The 24,172-nt window shown below is 37.5% G+C and overlaps 1 protein-coding gene across 2 annotated transcripts in view; it reads left to right on the top strand.

Annotated features, from left to right (window-relative positions):
* CUNH10orf67 (chromosome unknown C10orf67 homolog) overlaps positions 1–24,172 on the top strand; it is a 139,460-nt gene that overhangs the window by 99,039 nt on the left and 16,249 nt on the right. For both annotated transcript variants that reach the window (XM_017867437.1, XM_017867438.1), the window contains 2 exons: positions 13,152–13,226; positions 13,312–13,372. In XM_017867437.1, coding sequence (XP_017722926.1) covers positions 13,152–13,226; positions 13,312–13,372 — 136 coding nt within the window. The remainder of the gene's footprint in view (positions 1–13,151; positions 13,227–13,311; positions 13,373–24,172) is intronic.

Below are 24,172 nucleotides of genomic sequence, written 5' to 3' on the forward strand. Positions count from 1 at the left end.
TGCTGAGTGTAACACAGTGAACAAGACAAAAATGGCTCTTAGATTCACAGACTGTGAATTCCATGAGGTGACAGACTGGTCCATCTTATAAACTATTTTACCTGCAGAGCTTAGATAGTGCCTGACCTACAGTGTGGAAAAGATAGGCATTAATAGGGAAATATCGGAATTTAAATTACAGATTTGGATAAATGCTGTGAAAGAAAAAGTTTGGTATGATCTTACTATTGGGGTATATTTTACATATGGTTAAATGCACAAATATTAAGTGTACCATTTGAAGAGTTTTGCTTTGTAACCATCATGTAAGTTAAGGCATTGAACATTTCCATCATCCCTTCAAGCTCCCTCATGTCCCTTTGCAGATAATACATTGCCCCCATCACCACACCAAATAAGCTTTGTTTTGATTTCTATCACTATAGGTTAGTTTTGCCTTTTCTTATATTTATGTAGATGGACTCATACAGTTTATACTCACTTATGTCTGGCCCATTTTACACAGCACAGTGCTTTTAAGATTCACCTGTGTTATTGCATGTACCCATGGCAGTTGTTCCTTCTTAAGTTCCTTTGTAATGCTGAGTAGCGTTCTATTGCATGAATAAACCACAATTTGTTTATTCATTTTGCCTTGTTGGACAAATGGGCTCTTTCCAGTTAGGACTGTTATGAAAAAAAAAAAAAAATCTGCTATAAACATTTGCTTACAAATTACTTGTGAAAGTATGTTTTAACATATCTCAGGTAGGAGTGGAATGGTGAGGACACAGGAAGTGTGTGTGTTTAACTGCATAAGAAACCACAAAGACGCATGCATGCACATGTTCGTTGCTGCACCATTCACAATAGCCAAAGACATGGAATTAACCTAAATGCCTATCAACGGTAGACCGGACAAAGAAAATGTGGTACATATACACCATGGAATACGATGCAGCCATAAAAAAAGAACAAAATCATGTCCTTTGCAGCAACATGAATGGAACTAGAGGCCATTATTCTAAGTGAACTAACACAGAAGCAGAAAACCAAATACCACATGTTCTCACTTGTAAGTGAGGGCTAAACATTGAGTACACATGGACACAAAGAAAGGAACAACAGACATGGGGGCCTACTTGAGGGTGGAGGTGGGAGGAGAGTGAGGATTGAAAAACTACCTGTTGGATACTGTGCTTACTACCTGGGTAATAAAGTAATCTGAACACCAAACCCCCATGACACGCAATTTACCTGTGTAACAAACCTGCACATGTACCCCCTAAACCTAAAATAAAAGTTGTTTTTCTGTTTTGTTTTGTTTTGTTTTGAGACAGAGTCTTGCTCTGTCAACCAGGCTGGAGTACAATGGCATGATCTCGGCTCACTGCAACCTCCGCCTCCTGGGTTTAAGCCATTCTCCTGCCTCAGCCTCCTGAGTAGCTGGGATTACAGGCATGTGCCACCAAGCCTGGCTAATTTTTGTGTTTTTAATAGAGACGGGTTTCACCATGTTGGCCAGGCTGATCTCAAACTCCTGACCACAGGGATCCAACCGCCTTGGCCTCCCAAAGTGCTGGGATTACAGGTGTGAGCCACCACGCCCGGCCAAAGATTTTTACAAAAAATAAACAACAAAATTGCCAGTACTCCAAAGTAACTGCGTCATTTTACCCTCACACCAGCAATCTTTGAGAGTTCCACTTGTTCCACATCCCCACCAACTTGATATTATTAGGTTTTTTTGTTTTGTTTTGTTTTGAGACAGAGTCTCACTCTGTCACCAGGCTGGAGTGCAGTGGCACAATCTCGGCTCACTGCAACCTCTGCCTCCCAGGTTCAAGCAATTCTCTGCCTCAGCCTCCTGAGTAGCTGGGATTACAGGCACCCGCCACCATGCCAGACTAATTTTTGTATTTTTAGTGGAGACGGGTTTCACCATGTTGACCAGGCTGGTCTTGAACCCCTGCTCGTGATCCATCCACCTTGGCCTCCCTAAGTGCTGCCATTACAGGCGTGAGCCGCAGTGCCCGGCCAATATTGTTAGTTTTTAAATTTTAACCATTTTAAAATGTTATCTCATTGTAATTTTAATTTGCATTTCCCTAATTAATGACGTTGAGCATCTTTTCACGTGCTGATTGACCATTCTTAGGTCTTCTTTTTTGAAGGATCTACTTAAGACTTTTTAAAAACTTGTGGCTAAATGCACATAACAGAAAATTTATCATTTCAGCCATTTTAAATGTACAGTTCAGTAGTGTCGCAAACATCCAAATTGTTCAACCAAATTCCAGAACTCTTTTCCATCTTGCAAAAGTGAGGCTCCACTCTCATTTAAAAAATAACTGCCCATTCCTCTATTCCTGCACTTTTGTCAATTTTTAACTGTTACTGAGTTGTAGCATTTTGTTAAATATTCTGAATACAAGTCTTTTGTCAGATTTATGTATTACAAACATTTTTTCCTCAGTCTATAATTTTTCCTTCTATTTTCTGAACGGTGTCCTTTGAAGGTCAGATATTTTTATTTTAATGAAGACAACTTAGTTATTTTTTCTGTGGCAGATTGTGTTCTCTGTGTCTGTGATGATATCTCACATTCTGTGTGTATTTCTTATAATATTGATCTTTTTTTGTTGAATCTCACCAGTTCCATTTTTCTAGATCAATTAACTGTCTATGTATGAGTCTATTTCTAACCACACTATTCTTTTCCATTGGTTTATTTGTCAGTCATTTTGCCAGTATCACACTGTCTTAATTAACATAGCTTTCTAGCTAGTAAATCTTGAAATTGGGTAATGTAAATTCTTTTATTTATTTATTTTTTTCAGCTTTTTTTTTTTTTTTTTTTTTTTTTTTTTTTTTTGAGACAGAATTTTGCTCTTGTTGCCCAGGCTAGAATGCAATGGTGCCATCTCGGCTCACCACAACCTCCACCTCCCAGGTTCAAGCAATTCACCTGCCTCAGCCTCCCAAGTAGCTGGGAGGCATGCACCACCATGCCCAGCTAATTTTGTATTTTTAGTAGAGATGGTGTTTCACCATGTTGGCCAGGATGGTCTTGATCTCTTGACCTCGTGATCCACCTGCCTCAGCCTCCAAAGTGCTAGGATTACAGGCGTGAGCCACTATGCCCAGCCTTATTTTGCTTTTTTTTTAGCCTTGACTTGAAACTCGTTACTTAACTTATATTTGAAGTTCAGAGGTACATGTGCAGGTTTGTTGTATGTCATGGGGGTTTGTTGTATAGATTATTTATTCAGCCAGGTGTTAAGTCCGGAACCCATTAGTAGTTTTTCCTGATCCTGTTCCTCCTCCCATCCTCCACCCTCTAGTAGGCCTCAGTGTCTGTTGTTTCCCTCTGTATGTCCATGTGTTCTCATCATGTAGCTTTCATCATTTATAAGAGAGAACATGCAGTATTTGGTTTTCTGTTCCTGCATTATTTTGCTAAGGATAATGGCCTCCAGCTCTATCCATGTTCCTGCAGAGGACAAGATCTCATTCTTTGACATGGCTGCATAGTATTCCATGGTGTGTGTGTACCACATTTTCATTATCCAGTCTATCATTGATGGGCATTTAAGTTGATTCCATGTCTTTGCTGTTGTGAACAGTGCTGCAATGAACTTATGCGTGCATGTGTCTTTATGATAGAACAATTTATATTCCTTTGTGTATATACCCAGTAATGGGACTGCTGGGTCAAATGGTAGTTCTGTTTTTAGGTCTTTGAGGAATCGCCACACTGTTTTTCACCATGGTGGAACTAATTTACATTTCCACCAACCATGTGTAAGTGTTCCTTTATAATAACATGACTGGATTTTAGTTTTTAAAATCTCACCTTCATTTATTTACAATTAATAGGCAAACTGAAACTATATGCATCTATCAACATAGGTGACACGTGTGATATATTTCTGGCATCCTGCTCTTTTTTGTTTGTTTGTTTCCTGGCTCATGTAATATGAACCACATTTTACTTGCTTTTATTTCCTATATTGTAATGGTAAACTTTAAGGTAAAATCAAGTACCCACTACATTTCTGAAATTATCAAAACCAAAAACCAAGTAAATTTTGAGTCTTAAAACACTCTTCAAGACAAGAAGGTATATGTTTTTTTTGTTCTCTGAGCTTTGTCTCAGCCCTAATTTCATCATATATTCCCCCTTCCTTCTAGTCTTCGTTAATTTACTCTTTGTAGAGAACCACATCATTATTATGTTATTCTTTTTATCACACGAAAGTATTTTTGGTTAATTACTTTCTGCTTTCAACTCTCCAACTACCTGAATAGCAATTATTTATACTTACATTTATATGTTTATGTTTAACCTCACTGGCTACTTTTTAAAAATCATGACTTCCACAGGTCTTGAGTTCTTAGTTTTGATTTATTTCTTATAAACTGGACCATGAATTTGAATCTTTTCCTTTTGTTCTGGAGAAAATATTCTATCCACTTTGCAATGTCTTGACCTGACTAAGGCCAGTTTAATTTTTTGTTGCTAATTAGCCTGTCTTCCCCATTTTGGAAATTCGTATGTTGTGTTTTTTAACCTTGAAATTTAAAAAGATGTCATCAGGATATGAGTAAACATTATTTATTAATTTCTCTTGAATAAAATGGGTCTCTCTGATAGTCCTTTTCTTCAACTCGGACATATTTCTTATGTACACTTTTCTTTTTCTTTTAGAGACAGAGTCTTCCTCTGTCACCCAGACTGGAGTACAGTGACATGATCATAGCTCACTGTAACCTCAAACCTCTGAGCTCAAGTGGTTGTCTTGCCTCAGCCTCCTGAGTAGCTGGGACTACAGGTGTGCACCACCACACTTGGCTGATTTTTTTGTATTTTGTAGAGACAAAGTCTCACTATGTTGCTCAGGCTGGTCTTGAACTCCTGGCCTCAAGTGATCCTCCCACCTCAGCCTCCCAAAGTGCTAGGATTACAGGTATAAGACACCGTGCCCATCATGTACACTTTTGATGACTGCTGTTGTGGGATCAGGGATCTGTTTTTGTTTCTTTTTCAGAAACACTGTTGTGGGTCAGATACCTATTTTTCTGTCCTCCATAGTTAATCACATTCTCTTTCATGTCGTGTTATCCTTTTTGTTCTTTTCCTTGACATTTTTTGGAAACTTTTCTGGTTTGCACCTTCTTTCAAAGTTTCCTGAAGAGGTTTCAGGTATGCTGGGATATTGATTCTCCTTGGTCCTCCAAGTGGCAGGGTTTAGGGCATTACTAGAGTAGCCTGAAGTTCTGATCCAATAGTCTAAGCCCGTGAGCAACTTTGTCGATTTACCCAGTGTTCTGTGTGAATAATGTGTTTTTATGTCTACTATGGCAAACTAAACGCCAGGGAACATTGCTTTACATTCCCGTTCTATTCTCTCCATTTCACCTCTACTCTTTGCTGTCTCAAATATTTATCTTAATTATTGCACAGGTAGTAATTTTCTCATGTTTTATGCAAATATCTTTATCCTAGCCTTTTTCTCAGCCTATTCTTTTATCCAGGAGTACGGTTCCTTCTTAATCTCTTAATTTGGTGTCAGGTCTAATTAGAGAAGAGTTTATTTTGTCTCAAGTCTAAATTTTGTTGTTTCATGTTTTTCTGGATGCATGTTTTTCAAACTGTTAAATTACCCATGAATAAGAAACGGATGAATGAAAATACATATGCACAATTTAAAGAATGATAATAACATGAATGCCCGCGTTCCCGAGACCAAGGCCATAACTAGATTATTACCATGCCCCAGAAGCCCACCAATTGCATTCCTCTTCATTCCCTCCTGGAGGGAACCATTGCTCTAATTTTTTAAAAATTTTCTTCATAGTTTTGTCACTTGTGCATGTATTTCTAAGCAGTATGTTGTTGAGTTTTGCCGGTTTTTAAGCTTTCTAGAAATAAAAAATAAGTAAATGAAAAATGCGTACATTGTTCTGTGATTTTGCTCCATTTTCTCAACATTATACTTCTAAGATTCATTCATGCTGATGCTAGTGGTTGTGATTCACCCGTTGCGAATATTCTACTACACGAATATACCACAACTTATTTACCCATTCTGCTGCTCATCAACACTTACGTTGGTTCTCACTTTTTACTTTTTTTTTTTTTTTTTTTTTTTTTTTGAGGCGGAGTCTCGCTCTGTCGCCCAGACTGGAGTGCAGTGGCGCAATCTCCGCTCACTGCAAGCTCCGCCTCCCGGGTTCACGCCATTCTCCTGCCTCAGCCTCCCGAGTAGCTGGGACTACAGGCGCCCGCCACCTCACCCGGCTAGCTTTTGTATTTTAGTAGAGACGGGGTTTCACCATGTTAGCCAGGTTGGTCTCGATCTCCTGACCTCGTGATCCGCCCGTCTCGGCCTCCCAAAGTGCTGGGATTACAGGCTTGAGCCACCGCGCCCGGCCACACTTTTTACTATTATGAATATTATTGCTCTCAACATTCTTATAGTTTCACCTGATACACAGATACAGGAGCTCTTCCAGGTTTTATACTCGTAACAGAATTGCTGGTCATAGAGTACTGATAAGTTCACTTGCTATGGGTAAGCTACTGTGATTGCAACAACAAAAACTATACTGACTTAAATAGATTGAAGGCTACTTCATTCATGTTACAGTGAAGAAGCAAGCGGCTCCAGGCATTACGATGCCCCATGAGGAGCAATACTCCATAAAGTGATACTCAGGTTCCTTCAGTCTTACTGCTCTGACATCTCCTAAGATATTTTACTCACCCACATAAATAAAGGTGGTCAACTTCATGTCCATGGGTTCTAGACTTTCTCCAGAAAGAGAAAGTCCAGGGCAAGAATATTTATCCTTAAAGGTATGACCCAGAAATGGCACATATCACTTCTACTCATGTCCCACAGGTCTGATCCTGGACCTAGAACTGCATCCAATTGCAAGAGAGACTGAGAAAGGTGGTCTGTGTCTATGCAGCCAAATACCTAACTAAAACTTGGAGGTTATATTACCAAAAAAAAAAAAAAAAAAAAAAAAAAAAAAAAAAAAAAAAAGAAAGGAGGAGAATAAGGCCAGGCATGGTGGCTCACATGTGTAATAATAGCACAGAGGCTGAGGCGGGAGGATCACTTGAGCCCAAGAGTTTAAGACCAGCCTGGGCAACAAAGTGAGACCCCGTCTCTACAAAAAATAGAAAAAAAAATTCGCTGGGCATAGTGGCACGTGCCTGAGGCTGAGGGAGGCTGAGCTGGGAGGATAGCTTGAGCCTGGGAGGTCAAGCCCACAGTGAGCCATGACTGTGCCTTTTCACTCCAGCCTGGTCAATAGAGCAAGACCCTGTCTCCAAAAAAATAAAAGAAGGAGGTTAGATATTGAAGGACAACAAATAACCTCTGTCACAGAAGCTAATGCCAGATAGTTTTCCAAAGTAATATTACTCTGACACTCTAACCAGGAACAGATGAGAGTTTCTAGTGCTCCACATGGTCTTCAGCACTGATATTGCCAGACGTCATCATTTTTGCCAACCTGTTATTGTATAATGCTTACTCATGGTTTTGGAGTTTCTGTGTATGTATGTGTGTTTATAAATTTTTTTTTTTTGCCTTTTCCTGATTACTAATGAAAGTGGTCATCTTTTTATATGTTTATTGGCCATTCAGGTTTCCTCTTTTAAGTACTACAGGTTTCAGCCTTTTGATTCTATTGGTTTATTTCATATTTATTTTTTCATAGGAATTCTTTATATAACTTGGATACTAATCCTTTACCAGTTATATATATTGCAAATGTCTTCTTTCAGTTTGTGGATAAAGTTTTAATCTTTTCTGGCATTTTAAAATAAATAAATGTTCTCAATATTAATGTTATTCTGACTTAATCTTTTCCTTTTGTCTTTACGTTTTCTCTGCCTTTAAAAAGAGTTCATCTAACATTTAATCACAAATATATTATTCTCTATGGTCTTTAAACTTTTGACTTGTTTTGCTTTTCATATTTACAGATTTAATCCATTTAAAATTGATATTAGTGTGTAGAGAGGTTGACGTCTGGTTTCATTTTCTTTTATTATAAATAACCATCTGAAGTAGCCATTTAATAAAAAGTCTGTCTTCTCCCTTTATATATAATTCCACCTGTCATTATTAAGGGCTCGTATGTATGAGTCTATTCTGACTCTATCTGTTTCACTGTTTTTTTTTTCCTGCACCAATATAACACTGATTTAATATCTAAGTCTTATCTGATAAGGCTAATGCTTCTGCCCTGTTTTGCAAGAGTGCCTCAGCTTTATTGGATCTTTGCATTTCCATGTAAATTTTAGAATCAGATTGTCAATATTCACAGAAAAAAAAAGACAAAACAAAAGAAACAAAACAAAACCAATTTTATTGGTATTTCAATTAGAATTATGTTAAATCTACAGTTCAATTTAGGCACAATTGGCATCTTTATCATTGAGTCTTCTAATCTGTAAATATGTTATATATTTTGTCTAGGTATTATTTCAATAGAGTTTTATAACTCTATAAAAGTCTTGAAAGTACCTTTTTTTAGATGTAATCTTAGGTACCTTGTATTTTTATGCTATTATATTTAGATGATTTGCATATTACTCTAAGTAGTTTGTAATCAGTTTTGCTTTATGTAATTTTAGTCTGTATTATTAGATGCTTACTATTTTATAATCGTATCTTCCTGGTAAATTGAACATTTTACCATTATGTAATGACAAACTTTATCTCTACAAATGCTTTTCGCCTTAAAGTCTGTTTTGGCTTTATATTACTAGAGCTACCTGCACTTTCGGTAGGTTATTATTTTCTTGGCATATCTGTCAGCCTTTTGTATGCTTCTGCTTTGGATGTGACTCTTTTATACAGCATACAGCTAGTTTTAAACTTTGTTCTTAATCTAGTTGGACAATCTTTGTCTTTTAAATGGGGCATTTAGTCCATTTAATTTTATTGTAATCACAAATACATTTGGCTTTATACCTTGTTATTTTATGTTTTATATTTGTCCCTATTTTGTATGTGTTTTTCTCCTTCTTTACATTTTTTCAATTGGTTATTTTTTTTCTCATTCTTTTTTTTTTAATTTCTAAACTCTTGTTTCTATCAAGAAAGTTTAAATTACCTGTATGTGTTTACAGTGGTGAACAATAAAAGTTCTTTGGGCAATTAAATTTCAACTACCACTCTCTGTCAGTATATAATGCTCTTGTCATCTATTTTAACTCTACCTTGTTTTCTTAATCTTCATAGCACATTATTATTATTGGTACATTTGATTAATATTTGTTTAGCTTTACTTACATATTTACCACTTTATTTGCAATACCTTCTTACATCTCAGACCCTCCATCTGAGATCACTTTCCTTCTACATGAAGTACATGCATTAGAAGTTTCTCTTTTTTTTGAGACAGAGTCTCGCTCTGTCACCCAGGCTGGAGTGCAGTGGCACAATCTTGGCTCACAGCAACCTCTGCCTCCCGGGTTCAAGCAATTTTCCTGCCTCAGCCTCCCGAGTAGCTGGGACTACAGATGCCTGCCACCACTCCTGGCTAATTTTTGTATTCTTAGTAGAGATGAGGTTTCACCATGTCGGCCAGGATGGTCTCAAACTCCTGACCTCAGGTGATCTGCCTGCCTCGGCCTCCCAAAGTGCTGGGATTACAGGCATGAGCCACCGTACCTGGCCTAGAATTTTCTTTAGTGGGGATCTGCTGGAGGCCAACACTTTCAGTTATCACTTGACAGAAAATGTCCTTTGTTTTTGCCACTGTTATTGAAAGATATTTTCTCTAGGTGTAAAATTCTAGATTTATGATACTTTCTCTTTGCACATTGAACATACCATTCCACTGTCTTCTAGATTCCATTGTGATATGGTTTGGCTGTATCCCCACCCAAATCTCATCTCTTTTTTTTTGGTTTTTTTTTTTTGAGATGGAGTTCCGCTCTTGTCGCCCAGGCTGGTGTGCAATGGCAGGATCTCGGCTCACTGCAACCTCTGCCTCCCAGGTTCAAGTGATTCTCCTACCTCATATCCTGAGTAGCTGGGATTACAGGCACGTGCCACCACGCCCAGCTAATTTTTGTATTTTTAGTAGAGATGGAGTTTCACCATGTTGGCCAGGATGGTCTGAATCTCTTGACCTTGTGAATCTCCTGCCTCAGACTCCCAAATTGCTGGGATTGCAGGCGTGAGCCACCGCGCCCGGCCCCAAATCTCTTCTTGACTTTCCGTGTGTTATGGGAGGGACCCAGCGAGAGGTAATTCAGTCATGGGGCAGGTCTTTCCCGTGCTATTCTCGTGATAGTGAATAAGTCTCACAAGATCTGAAGGTTATATAAAGGGGATTTCCCTGCATGAGCGCACCTCTTTGGCTGCCGCCTTCCACGTAAGATGTGACTTGCTCCTCCTTGCCTTCCACCATGATTGTGAGACTTTCGCAGCCACGTGGAACTGTAAGTCCAATTAAACCTCTTTCTTTTGTAAAGTCTCCGGTATGTCTTTATCAGCAACATGAAAACAGACTAATACACGTTGTTAGCATGGGAATGTTGCTGTCTCTTTAACTGTGACTTTCTTAACATTAATCTGTCTCTCGTCTTTAGCTGCTTATAAGGTCTCTTTCTTCAGTATTCTACATTTTTACTATGATGTGTCTAGTTGTGAATTTCTTTTTGTTGATTCTGTTTGAGATTTATCAGGATTCTTGAAAGTTGAGGTCAGTTTGTTTCATCAGTTCTGGAAAGTGTTCAGTTCTTAACTCTGTATTTTGCCATACTCCTATTCTTTTCTGTCTTCTAAAACTCTGACCAAATGAGGTTTTACCTTTTCCCTCTATCCTTCGTATTGCTATTGCTTAGCCTTTATATTTGACATCACTTTGTCTCTCTGAGCTGCATCCTTGATAATATGTTTCATTCTCTCTTTCAATTTATTATTATTTTCACAGCTGTATAATTTTTCTGCTAAAATTGGCCTCTTGACTTTCATTTCAATTATTATATTTATAATTTTTCTAAAAAATAGAAATAAATTTTGTTTGCTTCTTTTTTAAATATGCAAACAAATTATTCATCATCAAGCTTCTACGTTTTATTTCTTGAAAAATGTTAAACATACTTTTTTATATTCTATGACTGAGAATTTCTATATTTGAAGTTTTAGAGACTCTGGTTCTACTATCTTGTTTATGCTAGCAACTACTCATGATGTATATACAGATTTTTGACAACGAACTGCTCACTTTCCTTGGAACCTTATTTATAAAAATTCTCTGAGGACTCGGCTGAAGAGGAATTTTTCCATAAAAGGTTTAAATGTGCTTCTTTCCATTGCCATGAACACCATTATTCTGGAATTAGTTAAATTAATTTTTTTAGCATATCACTTTTCAGACCACCATGTGAATTCAGCTGGCAAATGGCATGGGCCAGTAATGGTTAGGAATTCACAGGAGGGTGTTTTTTGTTTGTTTGTTTTGTTTGTGTGTGTGTGTGTGTGTGTGTGTGTGTGTGTGTGTGTGTGTATGTATGTTTTGAGACGGAGTCTCGCTCTGTCGCCCTGGCTGGAGTGCAGTGCTGTGATCTCCGCTCACTGCAAGCTCCACCTCACGGGTTCATGCCATTCACCTGCCTCAGCCTCCAGAGTAGCAGGGACTACAAGTACCCTCCACCACGCCAGGCTAAGTTTTTGTATTTTTAGTAGAGATGGGGTTTCACTGTGTTAGCCAGGATGATCTCAATCTCCTGACCTCGTGATCCGCCCGCCTTGGCCTCCCAAAGCGCTGGAATTACAGGCATGAGCCACCGCGCCCAGCCAAGGAGGGTTTTTTTTTTAATGGTGTTCAACTAGTTGCCAACCTTAGAAGCAGGCATTTTCCTTGCAAACTGCTTGGGGGAGCCTCACTTGAGGTAGTATTTTACCTTTACTCTGGTTATAGCATTACAGTCCCACACGTACAGTGGGGTGGGAGTGTCTTGTTAAATTCCACACCTTAGGTGGACCCTGAGTTGTATCCTGTCCTCCCAAGTCATAGGAACCTTTGACAACTCATGCACATATTCAGTAAGTTTGGCAAATGCCTTCAAAGTGAATGAGAGCTCCAGGGTGGAAGTCCTGGGTTTCCATCTTCTCTTGGTCTAGGACCTGAGTATTCCTATTTGCCTGCTTGCTTTATTTATTTATTTATTTTTGAGACAAGGTCTTACTCTTTCACCCAGGCTAGAGTGCAGTGGCACAATCACTGCTCACTGCAGCCTCGACCTCTTGGGTTCAAGTCATTCTCCCGCCTCAGCTCCCCTAGCCCCTCAAGTAACTGGGACTACAGGCATGTGCCACCACACCTGGCTAACTTTTGTAGTTTTTGTAGAGATGAGGTTTTGCCATGTTACCCAGTCTGGTCTCAAACTCCTGGACTCAAACGATCCTCCCACCTCGACCTCCCAAAATGCTGGGATTACAGGTGTGAGCCACCTTGCCTGGCCCCTGCTTTTTTCATCAGCTTACAGCAACATTGAAAAGTATAAGAAATGAAAGTCTTATTTGTATTTAAGTTCTATGTCTGTGTTTTATTCACAAGTAGTCTTTCCATACCACATCCAAAAGTCCTTTGCATTTCATTTCAGCCTATTCATTTCCAGAGTCATTTGTCTACATTTCCTTGAATCCATATATTCTTATACTCCATTGTCCCAGCCAAAAGGCTTAAGGAGATTTTCATCTAGATCTCATAATACATCATTTCTAGAAGTATATGCTTCCTTTAATTTCAGGAAACTTTTCTTTAACTTGGGAATTAGGACACCATTGCTGTAGCTTCTAGTAACTAGGAGGTGGTGGGGACGCCCTTGTGGCTTCCAAACAGTTGCCAGTAGTAAGTCTCAATTGTAGGGACAACCAAAAGGAAGTAGAGTCAGAAGAGATACTAAGGAAAATAGTTTTCTTAAATTTTCTTTCAAAGTGGGCTGAAGAAGAAAGAGACTCTATCCCATTGGAATAAAGAAAAGGATTTTCCCAGCCATATTTGAGCAAATAAGTGACAAGCATAGTTTCCATATCTTGGTCAACTAAAGGCTAGAGAACATTAACATCCATTTGATTTGACTATTATTTCCTCCTGATAACACAGCACATACCTTTTGTGTCTTTCAGAAAGTAAAACCCTTATTAGTGCAATCTAGAACAACCGTAACAGGGACATCCTCTTCAAGTCATTGTACATCTTCAGTAAGTAGCTTATTTCTCTCTCTCAAATATTTACTGAGTTAATATTATTCAACTTAAGTAATGAAAATTTTTGGTTCACTTACAGATAGACAGTAAGCATGTGGATGTAGTCAGTGATCAGGCATCCCTTCAACTTTCACCAAAAGGTAAGAATCTTTTTTGTTGGAAATGAAGTTCACACCAGAATGGCTACTTAGTCTAGATTAACTTTACTTTTCTTTTGTACCCTGAGGTATTTGGTATTCTGGGCGAATGCATGACTTTTTTCAGCCGATTTATAAAATTATTGCACAGATAAACTGAATAAAAGAATACTAATATATACTTCTGACTACTGATCACTGCTAATTGAAAATCAGTCTATGCAAGTCCCAATGGCTCTTGCCTGTAATACTAGCACTTTTGGAGGCTGAGGGAGGATCACTTGAAACCAGGAGTTTGAGATCAGCCTAGGCAACATCTAAGACTCTACCTCTACAATAAAAAAAACAAAAACAAAAATTATCCAGGCGTGGTGGCATGCACCTGTAGTCCCAGCTACTCAGGAGGCTGAGGATTTGCTTGAGCCCAGGAGGTCAAGGCTGCAGTGAGCCAAGATCATGCCACTGTACTCCAGCCTGGGTGACAGAGTGAGACCCTGTCTTTAAATTAAAAAAAAAAAAAAAAAAAAAATTAGTTTTACTTCAAAACCAGACACTGCCTTAGTTGGAATCTCATTTCTTTTTTTAAGTTAAACTGCCAACAAACCTGAAGCTCCTGTTAAATTTCTGTTTTTTTCCAACTTAATAATTACAAGAAGAGTAGACTGGGCCTGGAGGCTCACACCTGTAATCCCAGCACTTTGGGATGCTTGAGTCCAGGAGCTTTAGACCAGCCTGGGCAACCTGGCTGTCTCACCCTCCTGAGTAGTTGGGACAACAGGTGCATACCACCATGCCCAGCTGATTTTTGTTTGTTTGGTTGATTGGTGGTTTTGTCATGTTGCCCAGTCTGAAATTATTTCTAAAGCATCTTAGTGTACTCACATTTTATGTAAACATATGGATTAATGAATTTAGTTGGCTTGAAATTTTTTTTAACTTTAGATTCCAGGTGTACATGTGCAGATTTGCTGTGTAGATGTATTGCATGATGCTGAGGTTTGGGCTTTGATGGAATTCATCACCCAATTAGTGAACTAGTAATTAGTTGTATGGGATAGGAAGTTTTTCCACCCTTGCCTCCCTCCCTCCCTCCTTTTGGAGACCCCGGTGTCTGTTATTCCCATCTTTATGTCCCTGTGTACCCAATGTTTAGCTCTTATAAGTGAGAACATGTGGTGTTTGGTTTTCTACTTCTATATTAATTCATTTATGGCCTGCAATTTTAGTTAGGAAGTTTAATTGACCATAGAATTCCAGTCCCTAAAAATTCAGTTGAGGATTTTGCATTGAAAACTGACTTTCCCTAGCCAAGAAAACCATTTTGCAAAGGTCCCCTTGAAGTGACACAAATAAATTTTGATGGCCACATGACACATAAGGCAGCCCCACTGAAACAAACACTGTCACTCCCTTTTCTAAGCCCTGAAAATGCGAAATGTAGAGTTACTGCCACTCTTGTCTACTGAAAATCCTCCTAAAATCTATTAGCTCACGTTTTTGCCTTACTAATAAAATTGAATATAAATATGTTTAATGATCCATAATTTTACAGTGTGCTATAAGACTCATCATTCTGAATATTAATCAGCATTATAGAGGAGGCATAAGATAAAATGCTCACACCAGAAGCCTGTGGACATAACCATGAAATTTCCTCGTATTCAATCTCAGATACAGCTTTGACATGTAATGTTCTTCCCTCTAAAGATAGTTTTGGGAAATAATCCAGTTAACAAAAATTTCTTGTTAATTGGTTCCAGTTAATCCAAAATTTACTAGAAATAAATTTCCTATTTTACTGAATAAAACAACTAAATGAATGTTAAGAAGAAAGCTGAATTACTGATTTTCTAATTTGGGGAGTAAATGAATCTTCTCTTTAGAAAGCACGATCTTTAGTGGTAATGCCTTGCAGATGGCTTTCAGGCTGGACATTTAAAGGACCAAAATAGCTTTGCACAGTGGCAATATTGCAGTCAATAAGGTTTATCTGAGGTGCGATTATTGCTAATAAAAGGGCCAAATTAGCTAAGATTATGGCTAATCTTCACCAAACAAGTTATTCCAAGCTCCCAAAGTACTTTACAAGGTTGAGTACCCTCTTCAGACTCCCAGGAAATAATTTAATACATTATTAATGCTTTCAAGCACTAATTCAAAAATATCTATTAAAGAGGTATTAGGTATTGATATGGTTTGGATTTGTGTCTCTGCCCAAATCTTATGTCGAATTGGAGAAGGGGCCTGGTGGGAGGTGATTGGATTAGGGGGCTGATTTCCCCCATGCTGTTCTCATGATAGTAAGTTCTCATGAGATCTGATGGTTTAAAAGTGTGTAGCACTTCGCTGTCTCTCTCTCTCCTGTTCCTCCATTGTAAGACGTGCTTACTTCCCCTTCCGCCATGATTGTAAGTTTCCTGAGGCCTCCTAGCCATGCTTCCTGTTAAGTCTGTGAAACTAAGTCAACTAAACCTCTTTTCTCCATGAGTTAGCCAGTCTCCGGTAGTTCTTTATAGCAGTGTGAGAATGGACTAAGGCAGGTACATAAAATATAAGGGGTTACTATAACCTGTTTGGTAACAGATCCCAAACTGAACACTTTAAAGTTAAAATCCATTCCATTTTTAAATATGTAAATAGGATAGGAATATTTAAAATATCCTGTGGAAAGTTATCCTTTCTGTTACAGAATCCTCAGTGTTGGCATCAAAGGTTGAGCTTCTTAGGCTATACTTTCACACCACAAAACACTTTGTGAAATTGCATATAACTAGCATTCAGTGGATATATGTAATTTTCTAAATGCCTTTCACATTTTACTGTAATCCTCACAAAAACCCTGAGATAGGTACTCTTGCTTTCCCCCATTTTACAGATAAGACCATTGAATACAGAGAGGTTTGTAAACTGGTAGGTTTATATTGCAAATAAGTGGAGCAGCTGGATTCAAATCCAGTGTAGGCTAAGGGTACCTGCTAATCCCCACTCAATTATTTTCACCTGCCCCAAGATTCATGCATGACAACACAGAAAATATCTCATTTGCAGCAAAACACAGTGGGGAAAATCCATGGTGTAACAGAGAGAACCTGGACTTCGGAGGCTGACAGACTGCTTCCAAGCTCAGGTGACTACTTACTCACTGGTGCCTTCGTCTTAGTGCTCCCTGTTGTGTAAAACAGACATGGCAACCCCACCTCTTAGGTTTGTTATGAGGATGAAATGAGATCATATATGTGACATGCCTAGCTAATTCTTCTCTCTGCCTGTCCTCTTGAGCTGTTCATAGTATAATCCCAAACTAAAGCCTTGCAAATCTGTATTTTAATCCCCCCATGAAAGTAATGATGCCCTAAACAGTAGGCTAATAAATTAAAACAGCTAATCTCTACTGCTTTTTTTTTTTTCCTCTTGAGATGGGGTATTGCTCTGTCATCCAGGCTAGAGTGCAGTGGTCCAGTCATAGCTCACGGCAGTCTCAATCTCCTGGGCCCAGGTGATCCTTCTGCCTCAGCCTTCTGAGTAGTAGCTGGAACTACAGGCACACACCACCACATCAAGCTAATTTCTTTATTTTTTGTAGAGACAGGGTCTCACTATGTTGCCCAGACTGGTCTCAAACTCCTGGGCTCAAGCTATCCTGCTGCCATACATACCCTTTCAAAGTGCTGGTGATTACAGGCATGAGCCACTGTGCCCAGTCTCCTCAGCTTCTGTAATAGCTGATTTTCTACCAGGCATAAGTAAAAAATAAAATCTAGCAATAGTATCAAAACATACAGTATATATTTTGAAAAGAGTAAAGTAAAATATAAAATTTAATTTAAAACAATGTCATATCAGGTGATATGTCCTTCCTAGACCAGTTGAAAATGACTTTTTGTTATGTTGCAAGTTCTAAAAATTCTAAACAGAACGAGAAAGTCAAGTGGTGCATGCAACATAGAAAGTTTAAGAGACAAATAAATCCTTGTTACTCTAAGGGGATTAAGAAAATGAGGTACAATACTATCTGCAACATTTCAAAGCAGTTTTTATGCAGTAGTAATTATCCAAGAGAGCACAGGTAACATTATTAATTTGTTTGCTACTTACTTGTGATAAAGTGTGGGATCTGAGCTACCTATTGTGTACTGTGCACTGCCACAGATTTTATGTACTCAAGAAGACCTTTCTCACAGTCCAGTAATTAGGTGCTATTGACATTGTAATCTTTGGAAATGTTCTTAATGAGCCCAAAAGACACGAATCTTATAGATAAAACCTCAAAGTAACAGTGACTCTTTAAGTGGCTTGTCAGGAAGAGAAAGCTCAAACATCAGTATCTGAAACACAGGAGAAACCCAAATTTAAACCTAGATTACATTGTGTTGTTAATTCTCTGAGACTTCTAGGGAAGAAACATCCAGGGGTGATCTGAAAAGGATTTTAAAAGACAGAACAATCGTAATGTATTAGATATAATTTAAAATCTTCCTTTTTACTCTTTGAAGCTTTGGACCCAAGATGTATTTTCAATAAGTGTATTCTGCACTGATTTATAAAAATGAATATTGTTTGAAAGTGAAGTTCAGTTGTCCCTGTTGTTTTAAATACAAAAACAAGTTTCAAAATCATGTAAGAAATTGGAAGTTAGATAAGAAATAAAAAGAAGGTTCAGGCATAAGTGTTAGCATTGGTTTATATATTGTTTCTAGATTGTCAGCTATAATTGATATAATTTGTTAAGGTTTTCAGATTCATATTCAAGTGCATATTTTTTAATATTACAATGTATATCCAAACAGTATATTTCACATAGAATTGATGGCCATAAAAATGTTAGGAAGAGTTAATCAATGAATTGTGAGTTAAGTACCAGGACTAACCTGATTTACTAAATATAATGTATTACAGGGTCTGTAAATGTTAATGTCACTGCCACCAACTTTTCCATTACTTTCCTTATTGCCATCAGTTACCTATTATTCAAATTTTATATTTCAAGGTTGTGCATGTCATCTTTGTCTTTGAGAATTGAGCTAATTCTCAACGACCTTTTCCTGGGAATTTCCCTTGCTTTTTATACATTTAGAGATATTTTCTATTAATACTTGAGACATATACTTTTAGCATACTAGATGATAAATTAAAACCTGGGGCTGGGCGTGGCGGCTCACACCTGTAATCCCAATACTTTGGGAGGCCAAGGCAGGTGGATCTGTTGTGCTCAGGAGTTTGAGAACGACCTGAGCAACATGGGGAAGCCCCGTCTCTACAAAAAAAAAAAAGAAAAAAGAAAAAAAGAAAAAAAAAGGCTGGTGTAGTGATGTGCACCCATAGTCCCAGCTACTAGGGAAGCTGAGGTGGGAAGATCACCTGAGCCCAGGGAGGTGGAGGCTGCAGTGAGCCATGATGGTGCCACTGCACTTCAGCCTGGGCAACAAAGACCCTGTCTCAAAACAAACAAACAAATAAAAACCTGGAAGATCAGCAGCCTGTCTCTCAATTTTTCCTTCCAAATACAGTGAATTCCCAATGGTATAGAAATTGGTTAGGATGACCAACTGCATTAGAAAAGTGAAGACAAAAAAAGAGGCTCTCTCTCTAACTCAGGCTCTGTCCCCAGGTCAGATTGGGATTGAAAAATGTTAGAAATGAAAAGGGAAGGCAACCCATATGCTTTGAAAATACAGTGTTAATCTTTGAAATAAATAGGCAGGTAATTACTTTGAATTTGCAAGATCATAAAAATTTAGTAGAAAAAAGGTTAGACTAATACATATTAAAATGTCCTTTATTAATTTGGTGGACTGTCTTATTTCAGTCTAGTGATGTTTTTAAGCATACATAGACAATATTTCATTTAATAAATACCACTGATCACATTCCTTATCACACCCACACCTAGTGCTTGAAGCTCTCTAAAGCACAAGGCAGGAGACAAGAATGTTTCTGGTGTGTGTCGTTAGTCCGGTTAAGCCATGAGTTGGATTCCAGCAGCGTCTCTACCCTGTGACAATGATTTCATCCCAAACCTTGCTGCCTGGTTGCAGGCTGATATTATGGTCATTTAAGAGGCATTATAAACCATATAAGCCATTAGGGTAGTAGCAAAATACTGAGAAAGGGTTTAATTAGTACAGCGATGAGTGGGTATTAACTTTTTAATTTAGGAATGAGTCTGCTGGCACAATGTTACAGGATATTACACATGGATTCATGCAAATCTATGGGCTTACCGAGGGTACCCTTAACTGAGTTTGACATGGCATCTTTGTATATGAAAGGTGTCATATTAATATTCCTCTCAGCTGCTGGAACCCCCAGTTTGGAAATTGAAGGAATAAACTGAGATCAGAAGAGTGGTATTTATGAAGCGTCGACTTCTGCAAATGTCACTGGGTTTCAGTCTTTAGCTTATCGCGTTCCTGGCTTGTTCAACTTCTTTAATCAAAGTTCCCCATCTTCAAATAAACAATCACATGGGAAAAAGGACGTTACAGAAAGGAAGTATTTTGTCCACTATTAAATTCTACACAAATGTAAGCTAGAGTTGATCCAAAAACGATGACATAATTTTATTTATAGACATAATTAATGTAGAAATTTTTTATTAGGAAATATTTCAGATATTCATGGAATACAGAGAATTATATGTTGAACATTACCTGGCTCTATTAGATTTTGCCATGCTTGAGTCATAAAAGTAAGACAGTGAAGACTGAGTTGATACAATTCCTCCTTCTCTACCCAGAGGTAACCACTGCCTTGATTATAGAGCTTGTCAATCATACATATTTTATATCACTACACACACACACACACTCTCATATGTATACATGTACAAACAATTTATAACATCATTTGACATGTTTTCAAACATTATATCCATGATGGTGGAAGTATGTGTTCTTAATTTTTACCTATAAATGTTTTTGAAATTTATGTACAGTATTTTGCTGTATGTAGCTTGAGTTCATTTATTTTACCTGCTGTATAGTGTATTCCATTGTGTAATATGAATATTCTACAACATATTCATTCTGCCATTGATGGGAATTCAGAAGATTTTCAGTTTATTAGATTCACAAATAGCTGCTATTTCTCATAGTGTACATAGCAAGAGGTTCACTAAATACCTAGAAGAGGAGCTGCTGAGTTCTAGTAACTTTACTAGATAGTGTCAGAATATGCTAATAAATGGTTACACTACTTTACAAACATATCAGTAGGTTATGAGTTTGTATTGTTCCATTTTCCTACTCACACTTGGAGTTGCCATATTTTTAATTTTTGCTGTTCTGAAGGATGTGAAATTGCATTTTATTCTTTTTTTGAAATTCCCTGATAACTAATAAGAATAATTTTTATATGTTTATTAGCCATTTTAGTTTCCTCTTCTATGAATTACTTGGTGCTAGAAGTAGATGATTTTTCTATAATTGGGTGGTTCTTTTTTATAGGAGTCTATACATTCTGAACATTATCTCTTTGTTAGTTTCACACTTCATAAATATCTTCTTCCTGTCTGTGGCATGTCTTTTAACTTTGCTTTTGATGTCTAGTTGAATCAAATTTTAAAAGTTTTATGTAGTAATATTTTAATATTTTAATTTATGAATTGTTCTTTGATTACCTTTCCTAGAAAAAAAATCTCCTACTCTGAGCTTATAGAAACAATCCCACATTGTCTTCTAAAACTATTACCAATTTGATTTTCACACTTAGGCCTTTGAAAGCACCAGAATTAATTTTTTTTATTATACTTTAAGTTCTGGGGTACATGTGCAAAATGTGCAGTTTTGTCACATAGGTATACATGTGCCATGGTGGTTTTCTGTACCCATCAGCCCATCACCTACATTAGGTACTTCTCCTAATGCTATCCATCCCCAAGCCCCCCACCCCCTGACAGGCCCCTGTGTGTGATGTTCCCCTCCCTGTGTCCATGTGTTCTCATTGTTCAACTCCCACTTATGAGTGAGAACATGTGGTGTTTGATTTTCTGTTCCTGTGTTAGTTTGCTGAGAATGATGGTTTCCAGCTTCATCTGTGTCCCTGCAAAGGACATGAACTCATTCTTTTTTATGGCTGCATAGTACTCCATGGTATATATGAGCCACATTTTCTTTATCCAGTCTATTATTGATGGACATTTGGGTTGGTTCCAAGTCTTTGCTGTTGTGAATAGTGCTGCAATAAACGTACATGTGCGTATGTTTATAGTAGAATGATTTATAATCCTTTGGGTATATACCGAGTAATAGGATTGCTGGGTCAAATGGTATTTCTAGTTCCAAATCCTTGAGGAATTGCCACACAGAATTAATTTTTGTAGATGATGTAGTTTTGGAGTCTTTTGTTGCAATAGAATAGCTGATTATCATATCATCATTTATCCTCCCTTTCCTGCCCCCTTCCCTTTTGTAATGCTACCTCTGACATATGCCAAGTCTCCGTGTTGGTAGGAGCTTTTCCTAGGATCTTCATTCTGTGCAAATTACCTCCTTGTCTTTTCTACTCAAGTTCCATGAAAAGACTGTTGGTGTTTTGATATAAAGATTGATCTGGGAGAATTAACATTTTTATGATATTGAATCCTTCCAGCTATGAATACATCACAACTTTCCATTGATTTGGAGCCTCCTGTATATTTTAAAATTATGTTTTACACTGTCTTCATAAAAGGTCTACATGTCTTTTATTGAATTTATTCCTGAGTCACTTATAAGTAAATTATACTTTTTGTTGCTACTATGAAAGGAATCATTTTTCTATGATCATTCTAAGTGTCTATTATTATTGACTATTTTTATGCTTTTGATCTTATGTTTAACAAACTTGCTGAACTCTATGGGCCTTATAGCTGAAAATTTTCTTATTTATATTTGGACAATCACATCATCTATAATTTGAAAGACTTGTCTCTTGTATGTACTTTTTTTTTTCTTTTCTTAATGCACTGGCTAGAATTTCCAGTATTGTAATAGAGCAGTCGGTGGCATCCTTTTTTGGTTTCTGTCTCTAATAGGATAATTTCTAAAGTGTCATCATGAAGTATGATGTTTATTGTAGGTTTGTCATAGCTATTCTTTAATCATGTCACTAAAGTTCTCTTCTGTAGCAGGCGCTGAAAGTTTTTATAACAAATTGATGGCTAAGCTTTACCTGGTTTTCCCCCCTTTACCTATTAAGCTGATAATTGTGATCATTCTCCTTTTATCTGTTAATGTTGAAATATATTAATACATTTTCTCATGTTAAATTATACTTATATTTCTTAACTTTTGTGTTTATAATTAATTTTAATTTTCTGGTCTTTTATGTAGAATTTTTCTTCTGAGTTTGGTCTATAATTTTTTCCCCTGAATTCCCATTATCTAGTTTGGATATAAAGGCTATACTCGACTCAGTAGGAAGGATTAGATTCTTCTACCTCTTCTTTCATATGATTAAAGTTAGTATATAATAGGTATCTCAGCTGAGCGTGGTGACTCAGGCCTGTAATCCCAGCACTTTGGGAGACAGAGGCAGGTGGATCATGAGGTCAGGAGTTTGAGACCAGACTGACCAACATGTTGAAACCCTGTCTCTACTAAAAATACAAAAATTAGCTGGGTGTGGTGGTGCACACCTGTAATCCCAGCTACTCAGGAGGCTGAGGCAGGAGAATTGCTTGAACTCAGGAGGCAGAGGCTGCAGTGAGCTGTGATCATGCCACTGCACTCTAGCCTGGGCAACAGAGTGAGACTCTGTCTCAAAAAAAAAAAAAAAAAAAAAAAAAAAAAAAAAAAAAAAGATATCTCTTCTTTGATGGTGTGAAAAATTTGTCAAACTGGACCTAGTGTCCTTTGTGAAGGTGAGAGATATTTTCGAATACAAATTTAGTTTCTTTAATAGCTGTTAGTGTTCTTTTTTTTTTTATTGAGTCAATTGCACCAACATTTTTTCTAGGCAATCCATTTGATCTAGGTTTTCAAATACATTGAAATAAACTTGTTCATTGTATTCTCTCATTAATTCTAAAATATCTGTAATTATGCCCCTTTTCTGCCCCTGATGTTTTCTTTTTTCTGAGACAGAGTCTTGGTCTGTTGGCCAGTCTTGGTCTGTTGTATTGTATGCGTACAGTGGCGAGATCTCAGCTCACTGCAATCTCCGCCTCCCAGGTTCAAGTGACTCTCCTGCCTCAGCCTCTCAAGTAGCTGGGATTACAGGTGTGTGCCACCATGCCCGGCTAATTTTTATATTTTTAGTAGAGACAAGGTTTCGCCATATTGTCCAGGCTGGTCTCAAACTCCTGACATCAAGTGATCCGCCCACCTCAGCCTCTCAAAGTGCTGGGATTACAGGCTTGAGCCACTGCACCCAGCCTCTCCCTGATGTTGTTTTATGTATTTACCATATGTTTGTTCTTAATACTGTCAAAGTGTTACATAATTTTTAGTCTTTCCTAAAGTGTTAATTTTTGGTTTATTAATTTGCTCTACTTTTTTTTTGGTTGTTGGATTTTGTGTTTCTCTGCTGTTTCCTTCTATTTTAAAAGATATTTCTGTTTTTTCCTCTAGCTTACTCATTTTTATTACATATTAATAAATGCCTTTATGACTCTAAAAATGCTTTCGTTGCATCCGGTAAATTTTGACAGCACTTTCACTGTTGCTTGACTCTAAATATTTTATTCCATCATGATCGTCTCTTTAACACAGAGAGTTTTAAATATGCTTTGTTGAGATTGCTTTACCTTTAATTAATGACTCCTAAGTTCCTTGTAACCTTTCTATTAGCTCATCTTATTAATTTGGCAGTTCAGACATTCTT

The sequence above is a fragment of the Rhinopithecus bieti genome, unplaced genomic scaffold (assembly GCF_001698545.2).
Source record: "Rhinopithecus bieti isolate Rb0 unplaced genomic scaffold, ASM169854v2 scaffold_3041, whole genome shotgun sequence".
NCBI classification, from domain to species: Eukaryota; Metazoa; Chordata; class Mammalia; order Primates; family Cercopithecidae; genus Rhinopithecus; species Rhinopithecus bieti.